This window comes from Zonotrichia albicollis, chromosome 3 (assembly GCF_047830755.1).
Source record: "Zonotrichia albicollis isolate bZonAlb1 chromosome 3, bZonAlb1.hap1, whole genome shotgun sequence".
Taxonomy (NCBI): Eukaryota; Metazoa; Chordata; class Aves; order Passeriformes; family Passerellidae; genus Zonotrichia; species Zonotrichia albicollis.
Genome location: NC_133821.1, coordinates 66,175,654 through 66,200,419, shown reverse-complemented (window position 1 = coordinate 66,200,419; position 24,766 = coordinate 66,175,654). Strand labels below are relative to the sequence as shown.

Here is a 24,766-nt window from a genome sequence, read left to right as displayed (position 1 = left end):
AAAAAGGCTGAGCAAAATATTCTCTCATTTCAGTGTTTAATTGACAAGTGCAAACATAAGGCTCTCATTCTGCAAGATGTGTGTATCATTCCATGAAAATCAATTCACACGTGTAGGCAACAAGCAGTAAAAAGGCAGCGCTGAGTGCCAACATTGTGCTGTTAGTTTTAAACCAGTGAAGAAAAAAAAAAGACTCAGCAGATAAAATACTGAATCTGGATCCCATGTACTTTTGTGGTGCTGCAGGCTCTGCCACTGCCTGATAGAAGTCCTGGTAAATCTTTTTCTGTGCATGACTTTTCCTCTTTACACAGAGCACAATGGGACAGACACATCCATATTCCTTTGGGCCAGCCCTCAGCACTGAAAGCTTGGCACAAGAGCACTGCTGTTCGTATGCACAAATGGCTTTTCACCAGGTGAGCTACTTTGGTAAACACTCATAAATAAGGTGACTTACATTAATCTCTGCTGGACTAGTGCTGGTTTTAATTCATGTGGGAGTGGGAGATGCACTTTCATAGCCTCTATTTATTTTTGGTTGGGAGAAGATAAAACTGCCACAAGCAGCTTCAAGAATCAGAGTAATTTGGGCAGGTCCTAAGGCATCTAGGACACAGGGAGTGGTTCCTAAGCTATGGCATGATGACACAAACTGTTTGCCCTATAGAAAGACCATTCACCTATATCTTCAAAATGGACCTCATGTGGACCAGATGGGGTGCATAAGCTTCAGACATTGGTAGCTACAATGCTTTCCCAAAGAAATGGATTCTACAGGCTGAGTGGTACAGGCTGAGTCATCTAAAGTCAATCATTTCCAGATCATACATCAAGGCAGTTGAGCTATCAATGAATTATATGCATATTTCATCTTTAACTTGCTGCCATCTTATAAAAACCACTCCCTTTGGATTTTTATCAGGAGGAAATAAATTAGGAAAATATTCATTTTTCCAGAGCAGACAGGTCTTGGAACTTCTCCCATAGCAAATTTCAAGGAATGTAGTACTCTTTTCAACACCTTGCAATTTTTTTCAATGTTGAAATGCTTAGTTTTTGGCAAGCTTAGCTCCTACTACTCTATGCAGAGATGTGAATTTCAGCATGATCTTAGCTCCAAGCTTTTTTTCTGTTCTATTTTCCTTTTTTCACCTCAAATTTTATTTCAGTTCAGAATGAATGCCATTTTTAAAAAATGCTATAATGTTGCAGCTTGAAGCAAATGAAAATGGGATAAATCCTCAAGCATCAAGGAAATGCTCACTGACATCTTAAAATGTCTGCTGCTTTGAATGCCTGACACAAAACAGGAAATTCCACTTTGGCTCCACTACTACAAGAAAACCACTTTGGCTTCCCGTTAGCAGAAAGACAGGTCTCATGTAAGTGAAGTAAACTCAGGCACTCACTTGGGTACAATTGGTTACAATTGGCTACTTTTGCAGGACTAAACCAGCAAAAGAGTAAAAAAAAGGCCAAAGCCCAAAACTCAAACACAGCACATGCAGTTCCCCTCATAAAAGTATGCTTTCATGGGTTCCTTTGCTACTTGAAAAGTTTAAAAATACAGGTTTTCATATTAAATCTGTATTAGATATGTAAGCTTACAGGCTTACACAAGAGATGTAACACATCCATAATTTTTTCAAGTTAGAAATAATTTTAAATTCTGAATTTCCACTGAGTTTTAAATCAAATACCGTGTTTTTTCTTCCCCTCCCTCCTTGGCTGCCCCACACTAGCCTTTTCTCTCAATATGATGGTATCCTCCAAAATTCAAATGATTTGCAAAAAAAGAGAAGCAGCACATTATTTATTCCTGTTTATTCCTGGTATCAGTTAGGGTATAGTTAATTTCTGCTTCAGTATCTGTTACAGTGCTATGTTTTGGGTTCAGAATGGGAATGGTATTGATAACACACTGGTGTTTTGTTTTCTGCTAAGCCATGTTTTATCCAAAGTCAAGGATACTTTTCCTTTTCCTGTACTCTGCCAGTGGGGAAATACACAAAAAAACTAAACTGGCAGGGAGCATAGCTGGGACAGGGGACTCAAACTGACCAAAGGGATATTCCACATTGCAGAACATCATGCCAGGTAAATAAACCACGGGGAGCTACTTGGGAGGGGGGCCTGATCTGGGTTTGGGAAGAGGGATCTGGCAGGTCAGTGGGTGGTGAGCAATTGCATTGTACATCACTTGCTTGGGTTTCTTTCCTTTTTTTTAATTATTATTATTTACCATTACTGTTGTATTTTACTTTATTTTAAATTATAAAACCATTCTTGTCTGAGTCTACAATTTTTACTTCAATTCTGTTCCCCATTACACAGGGATGGGGAAGGAAAAGAGAGGGGCCTGAGCAAACAACTGCATGGTGTTTCATCTCCAGCTGCACTTAAAACAATGACAAGGTGAAACCCTAGTATTTATTGAATCATCAGAGCTAGATGTAAAAATATTCACAATCCCCACATGGAATCTCTTCCATCATAGGAAAGGAAACGTGATCCCATCTCATTCTGGTATCTCATGAGATGTACACCACCAGAACAGAGAGATTCAATTTCCAGAATAGCTGCAGAAACAGTTGAAATCAGGTATTATTACCAGGAATTCCAAAATCCCCATTGCTGGACTTCCTGCACCAACTGGCTTTACTGACAAGAAAAATTGTGCATGTGCACATATCCACACACACACACTTCCTCCCAAAAAAGTGTACAAAACATGTCCCTTGAAGCAGATGGTTAAAAACTTCTTGACATTCACACACTAGGGATGCACAGCTCCCTATGCTGTGAGTCAATAGTGCAGGTCTTCCAAATCCAGACCAAGAAATACCAGTTACTCCAAGCATCACTGAGCAGAGCACAGACTTGTCCAGATTTCTCCTGTTGAGGCAGCCCCCTGCTGTAGCTGTCAGCTTGTGCGTAATTCTGTCTCTGATTATGGCTTTCACGCTGCTGGGCAGCTCCTTGTGATAAACCCAGGCAAAAACTGTCACAATAATTAGCAATGCCAGAAAATTAATCCTGTTTCACTGCAATTTTCACTTTGCATTTTCCACGCTTTCCATTATTTTGAGTCTAAGTAGTAGCTGAAGGGAGTGGAGTTAGACTTCCTGCACAGTACACAAAATCCATACATGCATTTGCTTTCCTGAACAAAGAAATTTGTTAAAGTTATAACTGGGATTAAAGTAACCCCATTCAAGAATTTTCTGTTCTTTTCTAAGGAGTGATAGAGCCCATGCTTAGTAGGTCTCCAAAACCTCAATACTTCTACAATAAGTATCTACTAACCATCTAAAAGAGAGTAATTTAAAAGCAATTTCAAGCTATGTAATCTGTCAAAACCAATAGTGGAGTTTGGGCAGTCCAAGGCCATCTCTTTGTCTCTAGATTTGGGAAAGCTGTTTTGTCTGTGTTTACACAAGTGCAGTGTGAAAAGAGCCAACACAGCACGTACAGGCAGCATAGGCTTTTCTTTGCATACAGCAAATTTACTTCAGCAAATGGAGTTTGCTCAGAACTGCAAAGTACTGACTTGTCTGTCCCAGCTCAACGGGCCACTTAAGCATGTGCTTCTTTTCAGCATCTGAGTGAAGATAATTTTGAAGGAGAACAGTGTTTACCTGCTTTGTTTCATGAGAAACTCACATGTGTGATAGAACATGCAATTCGTCCTCCAATATTTATCCATTACTTAGCAGCAGGGAGTTAAAAATTAAATGGACCAAGCAGATAAATCCCTACACTCCTAATTTTCAGGGTGTTCTCAGCAGTTAATGGACAGCATTTCAATGGGAATGGTGGAAGAATCATTAAAAAAAAAAAAGCCAAAAAACGAAAAGAACAAAAAAAGCAACCTAAAAATGGGCTCCATTTTAAGATGCAGTTACTCTAAACCAAATTGCAGCAGATATTTAGCTTGCTTAACTTCTAATTAGAATTAGTGAAGTGATGGAATCACCATTCATATGACGATTTCCTGAAAAGAATAGCTTTTTAACCCTCCAGGATTTTGTGTCTGCTTCCCCATTTAGTCATTTTCATCTGTTTCCTTGCCTCTATTTTAAAAGAAAAGCTGTTGAGTATTAAAAGTGCAATATCAACACTCAAACAAATCACTACACAGGTGGAAAAGATTTCATATGTTCCCACTAACACCATTATCTTTTGTTTTGTCAATCAAGCTATGATAAAACATAAAATGTATAAAGAGAGGTGAATATGGCTGCATGTCCATAGTGTATTTTGCTTTAAAAGATAAACTGTATTGAAAACTAATGACAAAGAATATCCTCATGAAATATCAACAGAAGTGTGGATTGTCACAGTTCCTGTAGTGACATTTATTTGGGAATGGTGGACTAATTCTTGCTTTTCAAAGTTCAGCACTCTGCAAAATTCCTTATACTACAGAAAAGAGGAAGGCAAAAGCCCAAAACCTTGTACTGAGGACAATGAACCCAAAAAGTCATGATCCTGCAGTAAAACCTCTTTTTTTTTTTCCCTCAAAGGGAACTCTTCAAACTCTCTAGAAAACTTTTTTCAGGCCCTAAGTTGTACAGATTTTCTTCATCTAAAACTCAAAGCTAGAAAAGCAGAAGAAAGAGCCACAGCATATGCCTCAGGGTAGTCTCAGCTGGAGAGTGATTACTGTGATCTATAATGGAACACAAAATAAAGAGGCATTTCAAGTCAATCTGTAAGCACTCCCAGCTGAGTGGGCTTGGTCCACAAGTGCCTATTTATATTAGGAAATTCAGCATATATAAATATATAAATAAAACATCTATACAGTACATAGTCACATTCATATAAGTAATAAAATTACATATATTTACAAAAATATTTGCAGCTTTGTTTTACACTTTTAGGTCCACATTAGGAGTTGAGTCATTTAGCTTCTGGCTTGTGAATATGATCACCTTCCTTAAATTGGACTCTGGGATGAACTTGTACCTTATATACTCCCAGTTGCCAAAAAAAGAAAGAACATAATTCTTCCAAGGAATTCTGCCAAGTCCATAAGAAAAGTTGAATCTTGTCTCACTGAAGATTAAATTACATGTTAGCAAAAACTTAGAGACCTCTTCTTCTTGTAGAAAGACAGTACCTTCTTGGTCTGGACCATAAATAAATTTGAAACTCATAAAACACCAGGCAGAGCCCAAACTGGGTGCCTGGAATCTGTCAACAGTATCAACTCATGCACAATTGCTCTTCCATTTGTCTCCATTTAAAGTGGTTGAGTGGTGAAAGTAAATGGGTACAGAGATGAAAACTAATACATCAGGTTACCAGAGAGGGTAAAAAGGTAGAGTAGGCTACATCCTGTTGAGATCAGTTTAGCTTCATTTCAAGGTAAGGTGTATGGTTAAAACAATCCCAAGGATCTCATCTTTATACAGTAGATATTACATAGTTCTGCATGCTTCAGGAGCTGGACACTTATAATTTTCTTCTCCAAAAACTGAAAAACGTTTCTTTGCTGCTTTGTTAAATAGTCTTCTTACGTATGCAGGCCACAGTCAGGCGTGATTTTTGGGCAAGTTTGGGGAACTTGCCCATTTGACATTAAATGAGCTCTGCAAGAACATTTAAAACTTTGGAGACTGGGTTGTTTTCCTTTTAAGAACACTTGCGAAAAACAAACCTCAAAATACAGCAGCTTAAATCGCTTGTACGTGAAGACCCATGCAGAAAAATCTTGTCATGTGCCGCTGATCAAATAGCACTTTCAGTGACTGGCTGTGGAGTCATTTCTTGCTCTTCACTATTCTCTGTGGATGTGTCCTGGACCTCCTGCTGCTGATATATATCTTGGACCAGCATGATGTTTGTGCTCCTCCACTCTCTGTACTTCACCGCTGTCAGCTTTGGGTCCTCTAGCAACTGGTTAATTGTGGCCAGGTCATGTTCCTTACACTAGGAAGAGAACAAGTGGTTATTTCCACAGAAAATGTCAAGACAATTGTCCCTAACAAAAACACTCTGGGAATGTTAGACTCATGTCACAAGGAGATGGCCAATTACCCATCCTGCTGGCAGCTTGTTCCCATTTTTAGAGTGCAGTTCATCAAAGTTATGTCTACAGCAAAAATTCTTCCCAGTTAAAGGCAAGTTATGATTTCATCTAGATTTGTTTATATGCTTTTTAACAAAACTTGATGAGAGAAGATTCATGTGAAAATTGCACACTGTTATTCTGTCTCTCAACAAGACAGTGCTTGCATGAAACAAGACACAACAGCATTTATTTCTGTAATTCACAGCTTTTCTAACTTTCTCAAAAACACTTTTCCATATAATAAATGTCTCTTCTCTGGGAGCTGGACTGACCATAATTTTAGATATAATTTGTGCACTGGCAGTAGAGTGGCTACAGTACCTGTGTCTGCCATCTACCACCAGCTACTGCCAATAAATCTGGCATCTACTTTTAGGCGAGAGCAACTCAGACCATGTATAGCAGGCACCCTGGTTCACTTGTAAGGTGCGGGCAGTGACTGATGCAGGGACACTGAGACTGTGTATGTCACAGAACTACAGAAAGGTTGAGCTTGGAACGGACCTCTGGGAGTCATTGGGCCAAAACCCTTCCTCAAACACAGCCACCTACTGCAGGCTGCCTAGGACTGTGTGCAGATGACTCTTGAATATCTCCAAATATAGAGACTCTACAGCTTCCCTGGAAAACCTGTGCTTGGTCTCCTTCACAGTGTTTCTTGCTATCCAGGGGAAAGCTGTGCTTCAGTTTGAACCCTCATTTCTGGTCCTGTCACTGCACACCACTGAAAATAGCCTGGCTCTGTCTTCATTACACCCTCCTTTCACACACTGATGTTCTTTGATGTCCTCATGTTGTAGCATAACAAACCACTTCACTTTTCCAGCCCATACTGCCTATCCAGGGACCACAGGATAGTGAAGCCCCAGAGAGCAGGTATAATGTCGCTATAGGACACGAAACAACACAAGTACACACACTGCTGCTCTCAAGGTGAAGAAAAGGGAAGTTTATTATCTGACTTTAATATTTATAGTTTTCTGAAAGTGACAGTGGATTGGAGGGTAAAAGTGCTGCCTCTCCAATGACACTGGACAAACCAACAGTCTATCACATTTCTCTTCCTCCATAAAATAATGCAAAACAATGGGTTATTTACAGAAAGTGTGTGAGAAAGTTCGTTACAAGAATGTAAACATCAGAAGGCTTAGAAAATCTTAAAAAAATCAGGGTGACAGTATAATTTATTAATGGAAGCACCATGCTGCACTAACAAAACTTGGCTACTTTTGCTGGGCTCCCTTGCTCCAGTCTGTGTGTGAAAGCAATGAATAGTTCTAACCATCTTCTCCTGCTGCCACCCATTCATCATACCCAAGGACACCCTGTGTTGGTGGCTGCCTTGAAAACACCTTGAAAGTACTCCCACATACTGATTTCACCTTCTGATAGCAACCATCAGCTGTTTCTGTATCCATATCCTGCTACTAATCCAATGAACCTTCAACTGCTCCAATTCCTGTCATGCCTTAGCTGCTTTTCAAACCCAAAAGCTCATTCAACTGTGTTTTACACAAATCCTACCCTCAAGACCCTTTTAAGAACACTTCTAGCATTGATGCAGAGATACATGCAGTTAGCTTAAGAGAAGAAGAAAGGAGATGAGGAGGTGGAAGGAAGAGAAGTGTTTCTACTGGACCAACTTGCAGTAAAAGGTCATGCCATGGAGTTTCTGCTGTAGCACTAAAATTATTTCCCACATTCACTAAGACTGTGATGCATTTGCACATAGCTTCCCTCTCTTCCAAAATATTCAAAGCATGTTTTGTTAATGATATATTGTGGCAGCAACATTAATCTGTTGTTAAATATGTGGAGTCAAAAGTCTAAAATTAAAATTGCATTGAGACTTGCATAAATCACTTCTCAAACTAATAGGGTTTTAATTAAAGCAGCATACATATGGATCTAAAAATCCTGATTTTTAAATTTCCAGTAGATCATTTCCAATTGTGGGATCTCAGGATCTGAGTCCTGAGATGCCGGGCCTCCGAGACCACCCTTGGGGGGCCCGGGAGTCCTGGAATGTTGCCAGAAGTGTCTGGTGGCAGGACTTTGACCCTACACGGGAGACGACACCTGTATGAAGATAAGAGGACTTCACCGGGGTGAATGGCGAAAAGATTAGCTAATTAGAGGGTGAGACACAGGGTTTAGGATTTATGTACAGGGGGGTTTAGAGGAGTAAGATGGAGGAATTGGGGTGTGTCCTGCCCTCCTTCTTCTTCCTCTTCTCCTCCATCTTCTTTGGCCATGGTGGCACTCTTGGATTGGTTATTACTGAGAGTGCACCCAGCAATGAGAATAAATGGTATTGGGGAAAAATGATAAATATTGTACACGTAACAATGGGTATAAAGATACGTGGCGGTCCGGAGGACGGCACAGTGTGCTCATGGCTGACTGCTGAGCAGATCTCTGTTCGGCTGAAAGAACATCTTTTAGATAAACAATTAATAAACATAAAAACCGAAAGAAGAACTGAAGCCTCTTCTCGTCCTTCGATACGTGGGCTGCCCCAAGGCCACCTCGGGCCTTTCCAGGCCCCTCAAACAGCCGAGATAAACCGGACACCAATTATCTTATGTCTTGCATTATACATTAAGAAAATTGACTCTAAAAGCACATAATTCCACTGATGTAATTAATATGGCACTTTCCCACTGCAGGCACTTGACTTTCAGACAGGCTAACTTAAATACTGCTGTGTAGAGAGCTCTGTTTGTGTCTATGAGAAAGTGTCTGTGCTTTTTTATTTGTCTTGTAAATACTACAGGTTCTTAGTTTGAAGAAAGCAAAAAAAAAAAAAACAAACCAGCAACCAAAAAAAACCAAAAGAGAAAAAAAAGCCAAAAATCCAAAGAGATCAACATATTTGATATGCTATGAACACTCCAAAGCTTATTTTTTCCATATTAAATACAAGCGCTAGACAAGCCTAAGTTAATCACAACTTATATAATACTCCCATGCTAAATCAATGCACCGTTGTCCTCCTTGCTCATGTCTGACATTAGGGCTTCCATTCAGCTCCATACTAATGAAAGTGACTGTCCCACAAAATACAACTCCATTTTGCACTAACTGGTTCTTAGATTTATTAGTGAGGGCCCCGGCAGGGAAAACGTTTTGGAATGTTTCTGTATGTAGGAAGTAGACACCATTTTTAAACCAACTTGCAGCTATGTGGGGGACTCACTTTAGTGCTGATGCAAATGAATACTTCTGTAGTCACTGCCACATCTCTGAAAACTCATTGATACTAAGGAAAGACTTCACCAGGTCTCATATAGAGCCAAGAAGGATGCCTCTCTTCCCAATTGCCTTTACTTTTCAGGAATTTCAATACAGGCTGAGGTGCCAAAGCCAAGCCTTCCATTGCAACAAATAAACCAATGATTGTGCTGGCAGGATAAGTTTTTAGAATCACAGAATGCTAAGGTTGGAAAAGACCTCTAGGATCATCAAGTCCAACCATTCTACATGCATTTCTCCAGCTTACAGTGCTGAAGCCAAATACATGCATTTGAAACAAGATACTCAATTCCTGCTTCTAATGCATACGAAAAGAAACAAGTGAAGCCCCAAGTTTGCATTTATTCTGTCTTCTCCTTACAATACAAATGCTGTGGTTAAGCTTTTTGTTTCCCTCAGTACCACTCAGAAGCAGGCTTTGAAATCCCGTGACACTTGATGCTGGCAAGTAAACTGCTTCATAAATTCCCACATTCCAGACAGATTTACCAGCCCTTTCATGGAACGTCACCTGAACCCCTGTACCCCTCTAGTTCGTGATATATTTCCAACATAAAAGCAGGATGCTTTTGTTATTAGAAATATTTTAGTTACAGGAGGTCTTTACAATAGCTTTGGCACATCCTGTACATTCTCTGATAATCACATAAGGAAAACTTTTTTTGGCTCAGGGTCATTTTCATGTCCTTTATCATCAATGTACTTTGTCTGCTCTTCCTTTTTTAAGGCTCCCCTGTTTAGTGCATTTAGCTGAGCTAGCAAGTTTTCCAGTTAACCAAGAGTTTTCTTTATTAAATTTTCCAAATGGGCTGGAACTTCTGTAAGAGAAGTCCCTCCTGAGCTATTGCCTCTGCTTCCAGTTCAAGCTGAACAACATAACGCAGATCAGTGTTCACAATGAAGCAGGAAAAAAGAATTCCAAAACTTAACAAAATTCTCTGGGGCTTTCAGTAAATATATAATTACAGTTTAGCTGAAGTCGGTTCTGCTTCTTTTTCAGCCAAACTGTTTTTTTCTCTCAAGCTTTCCTTGGCAAGATCAGCAAACTCACCTTTAATGTACTGTTCAGCATTCGAATTTTGTGCAGTTTCTCATTAATGGAGGGGTTTTTGCTGCGCTTGATAAATGACTTCCTAAGCTCCTTCTTAGTTGACAGTCGACGGTCACCAATGGGAGACAGGCTTGCTTGCTCCAATGACTTGTAAAGTCGCTCCATCTCATCATCATCATCACACTTTTCCTGGTCTGCAAAGAAAAGAATAAATTGGGTATGAGAACGTGAATGTATCAGCAGATAACAGAAAAGTTATGTTTTTAGCCTTCAGCTATTAGGAAGGCTCTTAACCAACTCAAAAAATAATTGTATTAGAGTTAAAACTAAGGGCAATTAGGGTCATTTCTAGAGTAATAATGCCTATGAGAAAGACATAGGCAAACTCCCATGTTGCTAAGAATCAGGTGATGATCCCAACAGTGTCTTGTATCTCCACTAGTAGAGTGCTGCTTTAATGCTGTAGATATATCACAGACTTTGAACAACTGTCAGTAGCCCTATGTTTGAACAAAACAACTCTGATAGCATCTACACCCATTCATCCCACCCTGCATGCTACTCACAGAGAATTATGCTTCTACCTGGCAACTCTCAGGGCAAATTCTCTTTGGTGTGCTGATTCATCACCAGGTTTTGGTAATTATTGAAAACAGTTTCAAAAAAATGCACAATTAAAAGAAACATAGAAACATTTCAGGAGCCCCAAGAGAAGGTCCCTAGAAAACAGATTAAAGCAAAAACCCTTGGGACATCCAATGCCTCGCCCCTGAGTTTCACACATTGCAGCAGAGAATTTGCTTATAAATCCTCACAACAAAGCCTTGATTATCTCCACCTTAATTATTCTGTTGGCTCCCAAGCTTCAGGACCATCTTCCAAGACAGAGAGTACACAAAAGGAAAAGTAAATAAAGAGCTGAAAATAGCATAAAATAAGATGAAAATTTAAGCAAAGGCATTTCTCAGAATAAAACAACTTTAAAATGAACAGACGGAAATGAAAATGTGCTGGGCATATGTAGGGGCGTTTCAGCAGAAGGACATTTTTAGCAACAGACTGCACAACTCACTTTTTGTCCTTCAGTCCATGCAGCTTCAGTGATTTCTAAAGCAAAGTCTTACAGCTATTGCTGTTTTCAGGGTGCTAATGAATCCCTCAAGATCCACTTTGGATAACACTTGGTTTTATGTCACTGGGGGTAGTGGTATTGGTTCTTCTCAACTGCAGTCCTTCCTATTCCCGTTGAACTGGCTGGACACTTTTTTCTTTTAAAGTTAAACATTTACTTTTCTAAATCATCTACAGTCAGCAAATATATTCACAACAAAAGGAACAAGTCCTTCTGCTCAGTCATGCTGCTGTGAAAAGAATGCTGCAATATGTCAGCTTGCTAAGGAGGCTGCTTCTTATCTTTTCCATGTTTTTTAAAATACAGCATCCTCCTACATCTCTGTTCTTTCTAAATATTTAGGTTACGAGAAAGGTTTATGATATGCTGCAAATATTTGCCTTCACTGTGTTTCTGGCCTATTCTTCACTACTGTGTGATTATAAAAAGCCTACTGCAACTTAACTAAAACTAAATATAACTTCCAACATTGGTACATTGCTGGGGGAGGAAAAGGAGAACTGTTGTATATTTAACAAGCTGCAGGAAACAGAAAAAAAAATGGAAGTGTAAGGCATAATACACGGCAATAGTATTTCCTGAAAGCTATTGGCACATGCCATGAGGCTTGCAATAACTAGTTTCCTGCCTGTTTTCTTGGGATGAAGCAGCTGTTTGTTTCATTAGCCAGCTTCTGCACAGGACTGGCTCAACTCTGCTGTAGACATCACCCATCAGGACTGAGCACAGTAATACTTTGAGAGATAAATTAATCTTTATAAGCTATCCAAGAAAAACTGTGTAAGAAGGGGGAAAAGTTGCTTCAGTCCTGCTCAGCAAATCTTAGATAAAGTCAACCCACAGCGGACTTAAGGTCCCTGCTCCAGACACCTTTTGAGGCTAACCCATGAACTTCCTCAGTATCCTAAGAGGGTTACAAAGCAGAAAGACTGAGAAAAATTCACCCTCACTGAACACTCTTCTTTCATGCCAAATAATCTGGTATCTTCCATGCACTTGTGGGAAACTGTCAGGAGTACAGTAACATTCAGCACAGAAAAAGATGGAGCCAAAGGGAGAAAAGCACAGGAGAAGGCTCATACATGATGCACTTGCCCAGGAAAGTGTACTCAGCTTCTGCACACTTTCAAGACTTCTACCTGAAATTCTTTTCCTATTTCTTATTCTTTCACCATTCTCATCCTCCAAGGGATTAATCAGGGTCAGATGATTTCAAAGGGAAGGGAACATGTCAGATTCTTCATATCAGATAGATGAAGAACTAAATGGAATTTGAACAAACTGCTGAAAAACAAGGGTTAGTGGAACTTACAGGTTGTGTAGAGCCAGGTATGAGTTACACAGCACTTTTGTCACCATCTTTGATTAATTTCAACTACTGCTAAAAAATAAGAGAGTATCCTAATATTGTGCATTTGTGTAGAACACTGTTGCTGTTGACAAAGAATATGTCTGCCAACAAACCTCTATAAAGTGAGGCCAGACTATCTGTTACCTATCTGGAATTTTACCTTCAGCCTCCTGAGCACCCCTGAGCCAAGCTCAGAAAGAAAAAGCCCACACTTTGCAAGCTTGAAGCTGCCACTGAATGCATTAGAATGATGCTGTAAATCTGAAGGGGGGAGAGGTAATGGAGGAACTGAAAAATTCTGATTTAGGGGAGCTAAAACACAATTCTGAGGCTTGATGCCATTTATCTGGAGTTTCGTTCTAACAGGAGGTATAACAGACAAGAACAACCTCCCAGAGGCTCAACATGCCTATTCTTCACCTCCTCAATTTTCAGCTTCAGCCCTCCTGTCAGCCAACTTGCCAGAGGCTGGAGACATTAATATTTTGAGACTCTCCATCTTGGAGAATCAGTACAGGAGCCTGTCTGAAATCTCAACTTTAATGCTCTTTAGGCCTCCATAAGTGAAATTAACCAGAACTTTCAAAAAGCAGCTGTGAAAAATAATGTTGATTGTTTCCCGGTAGTAAAGAAATATGAAATATTTGGCAAAAAGACCATTTTACTTTGAAAACCACCTCCAACAGAATGTATCTGACTAAATTTATCTGAAATGTAAATATTTGTTCTCCCATTCTGTAACTGAGATCTCACAGACCCCCAGTTGTGTATTAATCCCAGGGGAAAAAAAACTCTGCTTCTTCCTCCTGTTCTTGCTACTCTTATGAGCATCTTGTAGCTTTGCCAGCACCTCTGTTTCTGATTCTGCTAAAATTTTTTACACCAGTGGAGAGAACACATACTCCCAAAGCTGAAAAGAGCAGAGAGAAAAAAGTCACAGATGATTTTTTCCCTTCCCTACCTATCCACCCCCTAGACCTTCTCTTCTCCACAGTGGTACTAGACTTTTTGATGGGAATAAGAAGTCACCTCAGGGAAATCCCATTTCCCACATAATTATGGAACAGAAAATACAGAACCAAAATTCAGTTAAGTGAGCATAACTCAGGCAAACTCCTCACTGGCAAATGCAGAACTAAGGGAGGAAAGATTGGAAAAAAATATTCAGAAAACTATGCTACCACAATTAGGTGCTGTTGTCTAACAGTATAGTGGACTCAGCAGTGAGGGGTGGAATTTTAATAAACTGAACTGGAAACAACATAAATGAGTATCCTTTTTCAGAGGGTTCAGAAAACCATAGCACCACAGTTTTCACTGTGATTTCTAATGCTTTTTTGATGAGAAACAAAATAATTATTCAAGTTGTTTCTCTACCCAGTTGTTCTCCCCATAAGCACTTTTCTCGTCTAGTCTCAGCCACGATCCAGCTATTTTCTGTAACTTTTGCAGAAGAAACAAAGGGGCCAGAGCACACCAGAGGATCTGTTCTGGCTATTACTGGCACAGGCAGACTCCAGAGAGGAAGAGGATGTCAGTCGTGAGAACAGAAGGAATTAAATAAATCCAGCTCCTATTTAACCAACTCCTTCCCACAAAACCAACCCAGATAAAATTCAAGAGGTATTTGAAAAGCTGCCCAGGTTTGAAAATATCAGCACACGCCAGATCTTCCACAGCTACTGTGAGCTAAGGCAAAATGAACCAGAAGTGGTAAAATAGGAATGCCTTGCCAAGGTACATTAACTTTGTTAGATCATGAAACCCTCAGAAAATTCAGGGAAGAAGGATTTTACTGCTATAGTAGTAGATCCCTAAATAAATAGGAACGTACGTTCCTATTTTCTTATAAAACCTCTTAGTTTCTGTGGGTTCCTTTAGCTGTTGAGGTTTTTGATCCTAATGGTGATGTGTCAGGGTCATATACTTTTTCTTCCAGTGGTTGCCAGAAGAAATACAAAGCATGGAGAGTGTGTCCAGTCATCCCGGAGGGGCCCAGGCCATCTCCTGGATACAGTGCACGTAGTCAGACAGCTGCTTGTATTCTCAGCTGTTTCTTGTTTACCTTTCAGTTTCTTTGCATCACAGGCAGCTTAGAATCCATTGTCACTCTGCATGTAGCAAGCTGCATCACCAAAGTCTTAAATATTCCCAAAAAGCAAATGGATGCATAATGCTGGTCTCCTTTCAAAAGAGAAAACTGATAAACTCCCCTTCTTTGTTTCACTCTCTGGTATGTAAGATCTCCCCAGTAACTGGTGCAGAGAATAAATGCTGACAATGCTCATAACGCCACTAAGAGTGGATGGAAAGATTGTTAAAGATATCAAATGTTACGGCTCCTTGCACCAGATACTCACAGTTGCTTAGCAGAGTTCATTAAATAATTTCTGTAGAAAAAATAGTCCATCATCATAATTTAGTTGAATCTGTAGCTTTTCTTATGGAGATTAATTCATTTACTTCTGGAAAATGTTTCTTCCATTGTTTAACTCATCACTAGGGTTTCTTCACTGTTTTCGTAGTTTTTCATGGTAAGCTCTTCCCACAAAACCACAGCTACTCTTTCTTCCTTTAGGTACCAACTTTTCTCACATTGGTCTCCATTTCTAGACTTTGCCCAGCTAAAGCTCTCTTCAGTTCTAGAAAATTTTCACCTCAACTCTAGGCTCTTATCAGCTACAACCAAAAATTCAACTTGTGGCTTTGCCTTGAAGAATGTGGCCAGAAAAAAGTGTGGCAGGGTTTTTTATCCTCACCAGGAGAGAGACACACCCGTAGGTTCTGTGGGGGATTGGGATCAAAGACTACCTAAGAACATAGCTGTTCTGATGATAGCAGGGCCATCTTTACACACAGGGAATATGTGCTTTCAGGACAAATGTGGACCAAAGACAGACTTGTCTTCTCCTGGATGCACTATCATGACTGAAACATGTCAGAAACACGCTATTCAGAAGCACTTTAAAGCAAATAATGCCCACTGCACTGAAGTATGCCTTCTTGTTTTGCATCAGATAACAAGGGTGCTCTTACCAGTTTTGCAAATCAGGAGAATTTGCAGCTAGATTTTACTCAACAACTTGAATTCATCTCACAGTATTTATGCACATGCTTATCAACTAGTTGGAGAGGGAAATTCTTGGGGGATGAGCCACAGAGCCAGAATTGCATCCTTTTTGATAACTTTCATTTGGAACTGAAATGTTTTTTTACATTAATTCTTCTTTTCCTACTTCATGCTCAAATTGAAGTAGCTTAATCTCCTTGCAAAATATTTCCTTAATGTTTTCAGTGACCATTGCAGGGAAGAGCCCCGCACAGCAGCACTCTCTATGCCCAGCCCATAATATGCAGACTGATAAAGGAAAGACAGGCCTAACTCTGGTGTACATTTGCTTGGTCAGCAATGGGTCATGATGCAGACAAGAACTAGTGAGGTGACAGGTGATACAGTTTCCATAGTGACTGTCTTGGGGAAATGATCTATTCCTGGAATTCTGTCAGTGATCACCACCGTGGCTCAGGTGGAAATGTTCTGTGCTCTGCCATCAGGGCTGCCCATCAGCTAAGCAGTGAGCAACAGAAGAATTCATTTCCCCAGGAATAACCTTATCAAAATTAAACCATCTTGCACACTGCAGGAGTATACAAAAATATGCCTTGATTTACATTTTAATCCCATTTAATTGGTTAGTATGATTTAGCCTATGATCAAACTACACTTTAAGTGATTATGAATGTGTCATGCACATTCTCTGACTTCCATAAAAGTATTTGTCACACTTACATTACAATGGAAAGCAATAGCCTACACATAATTGCAGGATTTCTGAGAATACCAGAGGAGTATATTCTAGGCAAAAGTTTAGATTTCTGAAGAGCAATCACTGAATCTTTATCAACAGGATCTATAAGCCACTATGCCATTTATTACCTACATTCCAGCAATCTAATTGATTATCCCTAATGACGTTTTCCAAAGATATGACTTTATCAAATTTCACTCATAAGGTAAAATTACAGAAAACAATATATTTAATATGTCTTTGTGACTTTTTCATTAGAGACTCCATTTCTGCCAGCTCCAACCTTTTCACAACTTGAAAAGACAGAATTAGAGGAATTAGATTCACAGTAACTCAAAGCACAGCACTCTTTTCCAATGCATAGAAACAGCACATATGCTCACTCTGGATTTTAATTTTTTCTGCTCTTCATTGCTGCAGAATTTTCTAGCAGAGAAGCCTACAAAATGGATAAGGTAGGTGAGCATAAAACACTGAGTTAATTTTCACTTTGATGAAAACTTTACTTTTCTTAACGTCCTTTTTTTTTGCGTGTGTGTAAAATCAGGAAAGGTATGACTACATAAAGGGGTGCCAGCTTTCTATGTGTCGATATTTGTAAAACATAGGGAGACTGACAAGGTAACTAATGTGTCTCATAGTATCATCTTTCAGTATCAAGTTCATCTACAGAGAAATGCCCTGATTTCCCAACAACTCCAATGTTGTTTCTTTTCACCACTGCATTATTTTCAGCCTAAGCTTTTAGATGCACCTTTCTTTTGCATTGTGCTGAGACAACCCTTCTCTTTCAGCAACAGAGTAGTCATTTCAAATCTTTACAAGGATTTGGAATAATGGGAAGAGCTGAGGCACAGGAGCGTTGTTGCTCCCTTATGTATTACTCCTCTACTCAGAACTGTATGCCAGGAGCAACTCTTAGGCTTCAACTGCTTTTAACTCAGGAAGAAGAAGCTTTGCTCAAAAGGCAGGAGATATTTCCTCGTTACACAGGAGAGTTACAAACAGTAACAATTCAACCAAATTCTGGAACCACGCCACCTTTTTCAATTAGCAGTACATTTCAGTAGGAGGATACTGTGCAGACACCTATTTGCTTAAACAAAATCCAGTCTTAATAGACTTTCTGATTCAGGATTTCAGTTGTTGTCTCTTGATTACAATGAAGCTTAATGAAGCAAATAGGGACTATGTACTTTGAGTAAATGCAGCAGCACAGATTTGTAAAATTGAACTGATTTAACCCTATGTTCACTGTTCTCTACATATTACAGTTTTGTTACAGTGTCCGTTCTGTGACACACTTTGTTAACATTTTGATTCAATCCTAATGAATAAAAGATATCTGCCCTGAAATAAAGGCTTTTAATAAAATTATGTCTATGGTAAATTTATACACAGAGGTTATGGTCTAACATATAGATACAATCTCAGAAAAGTTGCAAAGGTACCTACAAACCAGATACTAGGTTATATATTTAATGTGCAATAATTTAAATGTTATAAATGATGTGCCACTGGAAAACTCTTCAGTGAGGAATATAGAGGAAGGAAGGGGGAAGGAAGTTAAGGAAACCTGGAACTCTTCTATTGTACGGCTCTGCAGCAAAAATCTCCTCTCTCATTAGCTCACCTCTGGCTGGTGATCGCTGTCCTGCTGCATCTGGCACAGCTAGACAATGTGTATCTGCACTTAGGTAAGAGGTTTGGGATCCACCATTGGGTTGGGAAAGCTGGACTTCCTGGCTTTCTGCTGCATCCGCACAGACCACTTGTGGCGCCTCGTCAGAATGGATCTGTACGCAGAACGTTAAAGGCTGATCACCCTCTTCCGTGGCAGAGCTGTTGACCAGGTCAAGCCAGGACTGCCTCTCGGAATAAACCACTTTGGATGTCAAGGAAGACGATGATTCTTGGGAATTGAAAGTGCTTTCAGGAGAGGAGAGAGAACAAGACGCTTCACTTGACAGAGTTGAGGTGAATGATGACTTCTGCTGATCCTGCTTTCCAGAAACAAAAGAAAAAAAGAGAAAAAAGAAAAATTATTTACAAATTACTCCTCTTTCTAGGTTCTACATGATGTATAGATATGCAGTTGAAATGCTGAATGACCAAAAATTGATGTGCTGGTTACTTATTCATCCAAACAAACCAGTGGTGTGGCAATCAATCTCCTACAGAGCAGTAACTTCAGAAACCAAGCCACCAGGAAGCCAAAGGCAAAAGAGGTATGAACCTGACAGTGCCTAGAAACAAAGACCAAGGAAAACTATTATGCGGAAAGTAGCCTTCTCTGGTAGGTCTCACACTCGCCTTCTTTCTTTAATTTGTCTTCACTTTATTGTCCTAATCAAGAGTGAAGAAGAAAAACTCCAAATTAGCCATTGGACACGAAGCACTCTACAGTTCCACCAATGCAATAACCAGGGATAGACAGAAGGGGTCCCAAGCACTGAAGTACAGTAAAGTATTTTTCCTAGTCCATTCAAGGGATAATCATTCACCAGAGTAAGTAGGCTTAGCAGAAACTATCAGAAATTGTGATGAGATCATCATGATATGAAAGCCAGATTTGCTACTGCAGAAATTTACTCCTTCTGCATATCATCTCCTTCTGGCCAATGCCAGCATTGGAATACCAGACTTGATGGACCACAAGTTTCTGTCCTCAATATTTATGTAAAAATAGATCTGTGTAAGGATTAAAACAGATGAGAACTAGACTGAAAATATTGAAACTTACTGAGAAGGTGTTGCTAGGGAAACCTGGAAAAGCTGAAAACACAGTAAAGGGGCTAGCCTGCAATACCTATTTATAAAGTAAACCAGAAATAAGTTTTATTCAAATAAACCAAGCCAAGAGTAACATTTTTTTATTATTATTTTTAAACTCCTCAATTCAGTGTTGTATACTGTAATGTATGCTACTTCCTTCTCATATTAAAAACAGCAAAGCCTTCCTGTGCTTCTAATGCAACTGCATCATGTAACAAGGAGTCAATTCAGAGGATGAGGAGGACCTAAATCAGACTGTGGGCACTATTTGTTTATAGCAGCTTCTTCACTTTTGTAAATTTTTGAAGCCATTCATAATATCATAGAATTGTCAAGGTTGAAAGAGGCTCTCAAGTTCATCCAGCCCAGCCAAGCACCCAGCACTTCCACTGCAACCTCTAAACCACATCATCCAGCACTGGATTCGGATCCCTGTTGAACACTTCCAGAGATGGTGACTTCACCACCTCCCTGAGTAACCCATTCCAATCCCTGACCAACCTAATAGTGAAAAAAATTTTCTTATATCTAACCTGAATCGTCCCTGTCCCAACTTAAGGCCACTTCCTCCAGGGCTGTCACTGTAGGCATGGCCCCCACCTGGCTACAACCTCCCTTCAGGGAATTGTAGAGGACAATGAGGTCTCCCCTGAGCCTCCTCTTCTTGAGATTGAGCAAACCCAGCTCCCTCAGCCATTCCTCATAAGACATGTTTTCTGATCCTTTCATGATTCCTATAAGACCGTGCCAAACACTGCAGGACCCAGACATTTATATTCCCCTGTGAAAAGCACAGCACTGTGTTTCAGGTGTGGTTTTGTTTCTAAAATAGAAACCTTCACATATGCATCCTCAAGCAAAGGATGAGGAGATGCTGTATTAAACTAGGAGTACTAAAAATGCCCTTGGGAACACAGGTGATATGAAGCATTTCATCTAAGAGTTCCTACCACAAAGACAAATTGTTGAAGCATTTATGAAGTCAAGCAGAACAGCCCAACAGTAAGAGCTCTTGCCCACATGTTGTAGATGGTTTAATTTCAGTTGTTCAAAGCTGGAGAAGGAAGATATTAGATCTCACCTCTATTTTTCTGGCATTTGCCTACACAAAAAAAAAAAGTTTTATTGAAATGAAGGCTGTGCCTCACTGAGGGGAATATGTTTTTATTTTCATTTTCATTGTGTGTTAATTGAAAAATATGAGTAAGAATAAATATGACTGCCAGAAGGTGTTTCTTTTTGTCTGCATATGTGTTGTGTTTTGTTTTTTTCTTTGGCATGACAAATGTTTATCTAACTTATTTGAGCGACTCCTCTGGAAGTTTTGCAATCATCCATATAATAAATTTCCATTTGGGGATGTTTTAAAAAGCTGATCATAAGGATTTCACTGGAGGTTAATGAGTCTCTAGATATTTTTTAGAGAAAAATTATGACCATGAAACTCTTCAACTGCATTTTTGGCTGCTGCTGCAATCTATTGTCCTAATGTATCTGCTGATTTTTTTAACTGTGTATGCATTCACACATGGACAATGCAGGTGGTCAGTTTAACTTTTGTCCTACCGATGTTATAATTTATTTGTTCCTCACTTACTTTTTCCTCCACAGCACCCAAATTCATGCATACACATGGAACCTCATGATCACTACTTTATTCTTCTGCAAATTTCAAAATGTTTTGAGCCAGCAGAGAATAGAACAGCAAGTACAAACTTGGCTCTAGAAGTACAGCAAAGTGTTTGCTGCTCTAAAAAAATGTAACAGAGCCTACACCTGGGTTTCTATGAGTTTCCAGAATAATAGTTTTTGGTTTGGAGTTGATGTCAAGAAGTTTGGAGGCCTTTCTGCTTAAAATAATAAAAATACATTAACTCCAGTCAATGCCTGTGGCATTCTTGACACTGAGCTGAGTTGACAGGATTAGTGTCACTTCCAGTAGCAATCTGAGAAAACTGAAGTAGGCCAAGTGCTGCACCCACAGAATATGAACCCAAATCCACCACATTTTTGAGACTTCACAGCTTGGTTCAAGAACTCTGCAACAAAAAATACAGCAGAGAGCTGTGTTTAACCAGCTCTCCCTGAGACAGCCACAGGCTGTAAACCTAGAATTGAGTTTTGAGTGGAAGTTGAGCTTTCTCAATCCTTCCAGTGTTTTTCTTGTTTCAGACCTTGCCCAGAAGTTTTAAGGGGTATTAAATATTGTATTTAAAAGAAGACTCTGACTTGCAATCAAACAGAGCTGTTCCTACTCACTTTGTAAGCAAGCTGAGCATGGGGCAGACCCACAGCAAATGGAGTGGCCAAATGGGTGAAAAGATGACTTCTTTGTCCACAAGGAAAGGAATTTTAAGGGATAGGAAGAATTGGGGAATCAGCTGACAAAGGCAAAGGCTGAAAGGAAGATTTCCTTTAAGGGAAAGCTTGAGAAAGCAGTATCCCTCAGCATCTGCACCACTGCCTTCCTCCCACATGTTCCCTGCCAAAATGTGGAGGCCAGCACTCCAGAGGAGCATATGGGAAGGAGACAACCGGAGATGGCCTCTGCAGCAACAGACCAAAAGGCAGCAGGAAACCAGAAAAACAGAAAACTAAAACCAGCACCTGTTTAAAACTCATCATCTGGAAAAAAGCAGGCACTCACTCAGAGGCGAGCAGACGGAAAACACATCTACATCTCCTGAAGGGAAGCCACTGAGGTGTAAAATTCAAGATGCTCCATTAACTGACCCACAGCCCTGAATAACTGGGGGAGACACATTGCCAAAGCTCTTCTCTCCTCTGATATTTATAGGCACTCAGTCACATTTCCCTTCCAGCTAATACAGGCAACAAAGAACCACGTTCTACAGCAGTGAGTGCCTCACACCCCCGCGTGCCAGGAGGATTGATCTGGTGATAAACGTCACACGTTTTGGGATGAGGAAGTGAAGGCTGACATCTCCCTGAAAATGAGGGGAGTGAGTGGGTGACAGTGGGACATGTGCTCCCAGCTTTATGTGAGCTAATTAGAGATGGCCAAACAGACAACTCTGTCCACTACATCTCCTCTTATTAATGCCTGTGATTGCACAAGCTTCTCTAGCTCATCTGTATATTTCTGATTTGCTCCTGCTTTGCAGAAATTAACAACTTTTCTTTCTCTCCACCCCAGCTACTGGGTGTCATTTTAGGGTGCCATAGAGGAACTTGTACCTCAACAGCAGACACTTCCTTTCCATGAGATGCCATGAGAATATTTAGTACTAAGTATACTACTGCAACAACTCACAGTGTTAACTTTCAGGTAGGGAAGGGAAAGGCTTGAATCAGGATTCCTTATTACCAGCCCAAACCAGATCACTCTTTTCTAAACAGAGAATTAAGTAAATTTGAGTTTCCATTTTAATGGGAAAAATTTTAAAAATTTTTAAAATTAACAAAAGACACTCACCAGGCTGCTCTATAGTTTCCAAAGCATGATATGAACAATCTGTTTGCTCCAAAATCATAGCCCCAATGCCTGTTGCTAGCTCCAGGAAAACTTACAGGTTACAAACATCTAGGGATTGCCTCTGCTACTTGCAACAGCTCTTCCTGACTTCTACTACAAATTAAACTTTTCTTTTAAAGGCTGCAAAGAGAGGAAAGAAACACCACCCTAAACCTACTAGTGAAGCTGCCTGTCATAGCAAATTAACAACTTTTCTTTCTTTACTTAAAAAAAAAAATGGAAAAACTTTTTAAAAATTTGAAGATTTTTTTAAAAAACCCATTTAAATCACATCTAACGGCAATGAGATCACTGGCAAAAAACAATTATATAGAAACAAGATTAATAGGGCAAGAACTAGATAATAATTAGGCAAGCCAACTTGATTAGACTCAGGAGGGTTCAGAGTGCTTATTTTAATTTATGAAATGAAGTGAGACAGGAAGGAATATTCTGGGACAATATGCTACATAGATTTTGGAAGAATGTCTATTATCTTTTTTCACAGTCTATTTTTCAGAGGTAGAAGAAAAAAACCAGATTTTTATCTCTGTGTGAAGAGGCCTCTTTCCCTTCACCTCACTGCCACAAAAGCAGTTTCAGCTTCAGCAGTCTTAAAAACAGCCCACTCAAATATATAAATATGAAGCTGTTAGATATGCTACTAAGGTCACAAAAAGAGAGAGGTTTCAGGATGGATTAAAAAAAAGAGAGAGAACAGTATGAAAAAACAGCTTATAGCAGTATGTTAAAAAGCTTGTAAAGAAAAGACAGAGCTTGTGTGTGAGGTAGAATGACGCCTTCCTTTCTCCAGCAAGATAAATGGGAAGGAGCTGATCTTTTGCAGTGCACAGCTCCCTGTGGTGCAGGACGTGCCAGCTGTGAGCTCTGCCACAGGGCAGGCAGTCTGTGCATGAATGTTTCACAGGAACACAGCATGGACATTTCCAGACAATGTTATAGGTTACTCCTACAGGTCCACAACCTCAGGAGGGGTTTGTTTCAACCTGCTTGCAACAAGAAACAAGGTAATATCTGGAACACTTACCGAAGGAGGAGGTGGGGTCTGGACTGTGTAGGGTGGAGGTGGCGTGTCTGTTATTTCTGGGTCGTCATGCTCACTTTCACTGTAGCATTCTGAGGTAGACATGGAAAATGAGCAAAAATAAAGAGTTAGACCAATACATTATTCTTTGCAGCACTGTGGCAACCAAAGATCACCAAGTAAGATGTTCTGGATTTAGGACTATACTTTAACAAGTCAGTGTCTCCTAATCCACTTGTAGTCTTATAGTAATGTTGCAGAGCTGTTGCAAGTAGCAGAGGCAATCCTTTGTCCCTGTAATCAGAGTTTTCCTGGAGCTAGCAACAGGCCAAAATTGCTTTGGCTGCAATTTTGGAATAAAATGATTGTTCATATCATGTTTTGGAAACTATAGAGCAACCTTGTGAGAGTCTTGTGTCACTTATGGTGTCTCATAGAGACACACTATACAGCATGGCAGAACATATGAAATAATACCAAAAGTGAACACAGTACTCTAGGAATACCCTAGGAAAACCCTACTTGTCTCTCTCTTTTTTTTTTTTTTTTTTTGATAACAAACTCGTAGGAGTTTGAACTCATTGACATGCGGCAGAGGCAGTCATCCTGTTATTTCTTTCAACTATCTGTGCAGCAGGTGAAAATATTTTCCACAAATGTGTTTAAAGGTGGATTAAATGAAGTGATAATCATGGAAAAATGACACACAGAAAAAGGGAGGCACAATGTTGCTGGTTCCTATGCCCAGGATCTGGCAATAGTAAACATTGGACAAGATCATAGTAAATATT

At 39.7% G+C, this 24,766-nt stretch overlaps 1 protein-coding gene across 5 annotated transcripts in view; it reads right to left on the bottom strand.

The window, feature by feature from the left end:
• Positions 1–24,766, bottom strand: part of IPCEF1 (interaction protein for cytohesin exchange factors 1) — a 45,841-nt gene continuing 21,075 nt past the window's right edge. For 4 of the 5 annotated variants that reach the window (XM_074537705.1, XM_074537708.1, XM_026794105.2 and 1 more), the window contains 4 exons: positions 23,979–24,067; positions 18,314–18,683; positions 10,389–10,582; positions 1–5,940 (listed from right to left, as the gene is read on the bottom strand). In XM_074537705.1, coding sequence (XP_074393806.1) covers positions 5,740–5,940; positions 10,389–10,582; positions 18,314–18,683; positions 23,979–24,067 — 854 coding nt within the window. In that variant the 3' untranslated portion in view covers positions 1–5,739. The remainder of the gene's footprint in view (positions 5,941–10,388; positions 10,583–18,313; positions 18,684–23,978; positions 24,068–24,766) is intronic. The other variant, XM_074537706.1, reaches the window with a different exon arrangement.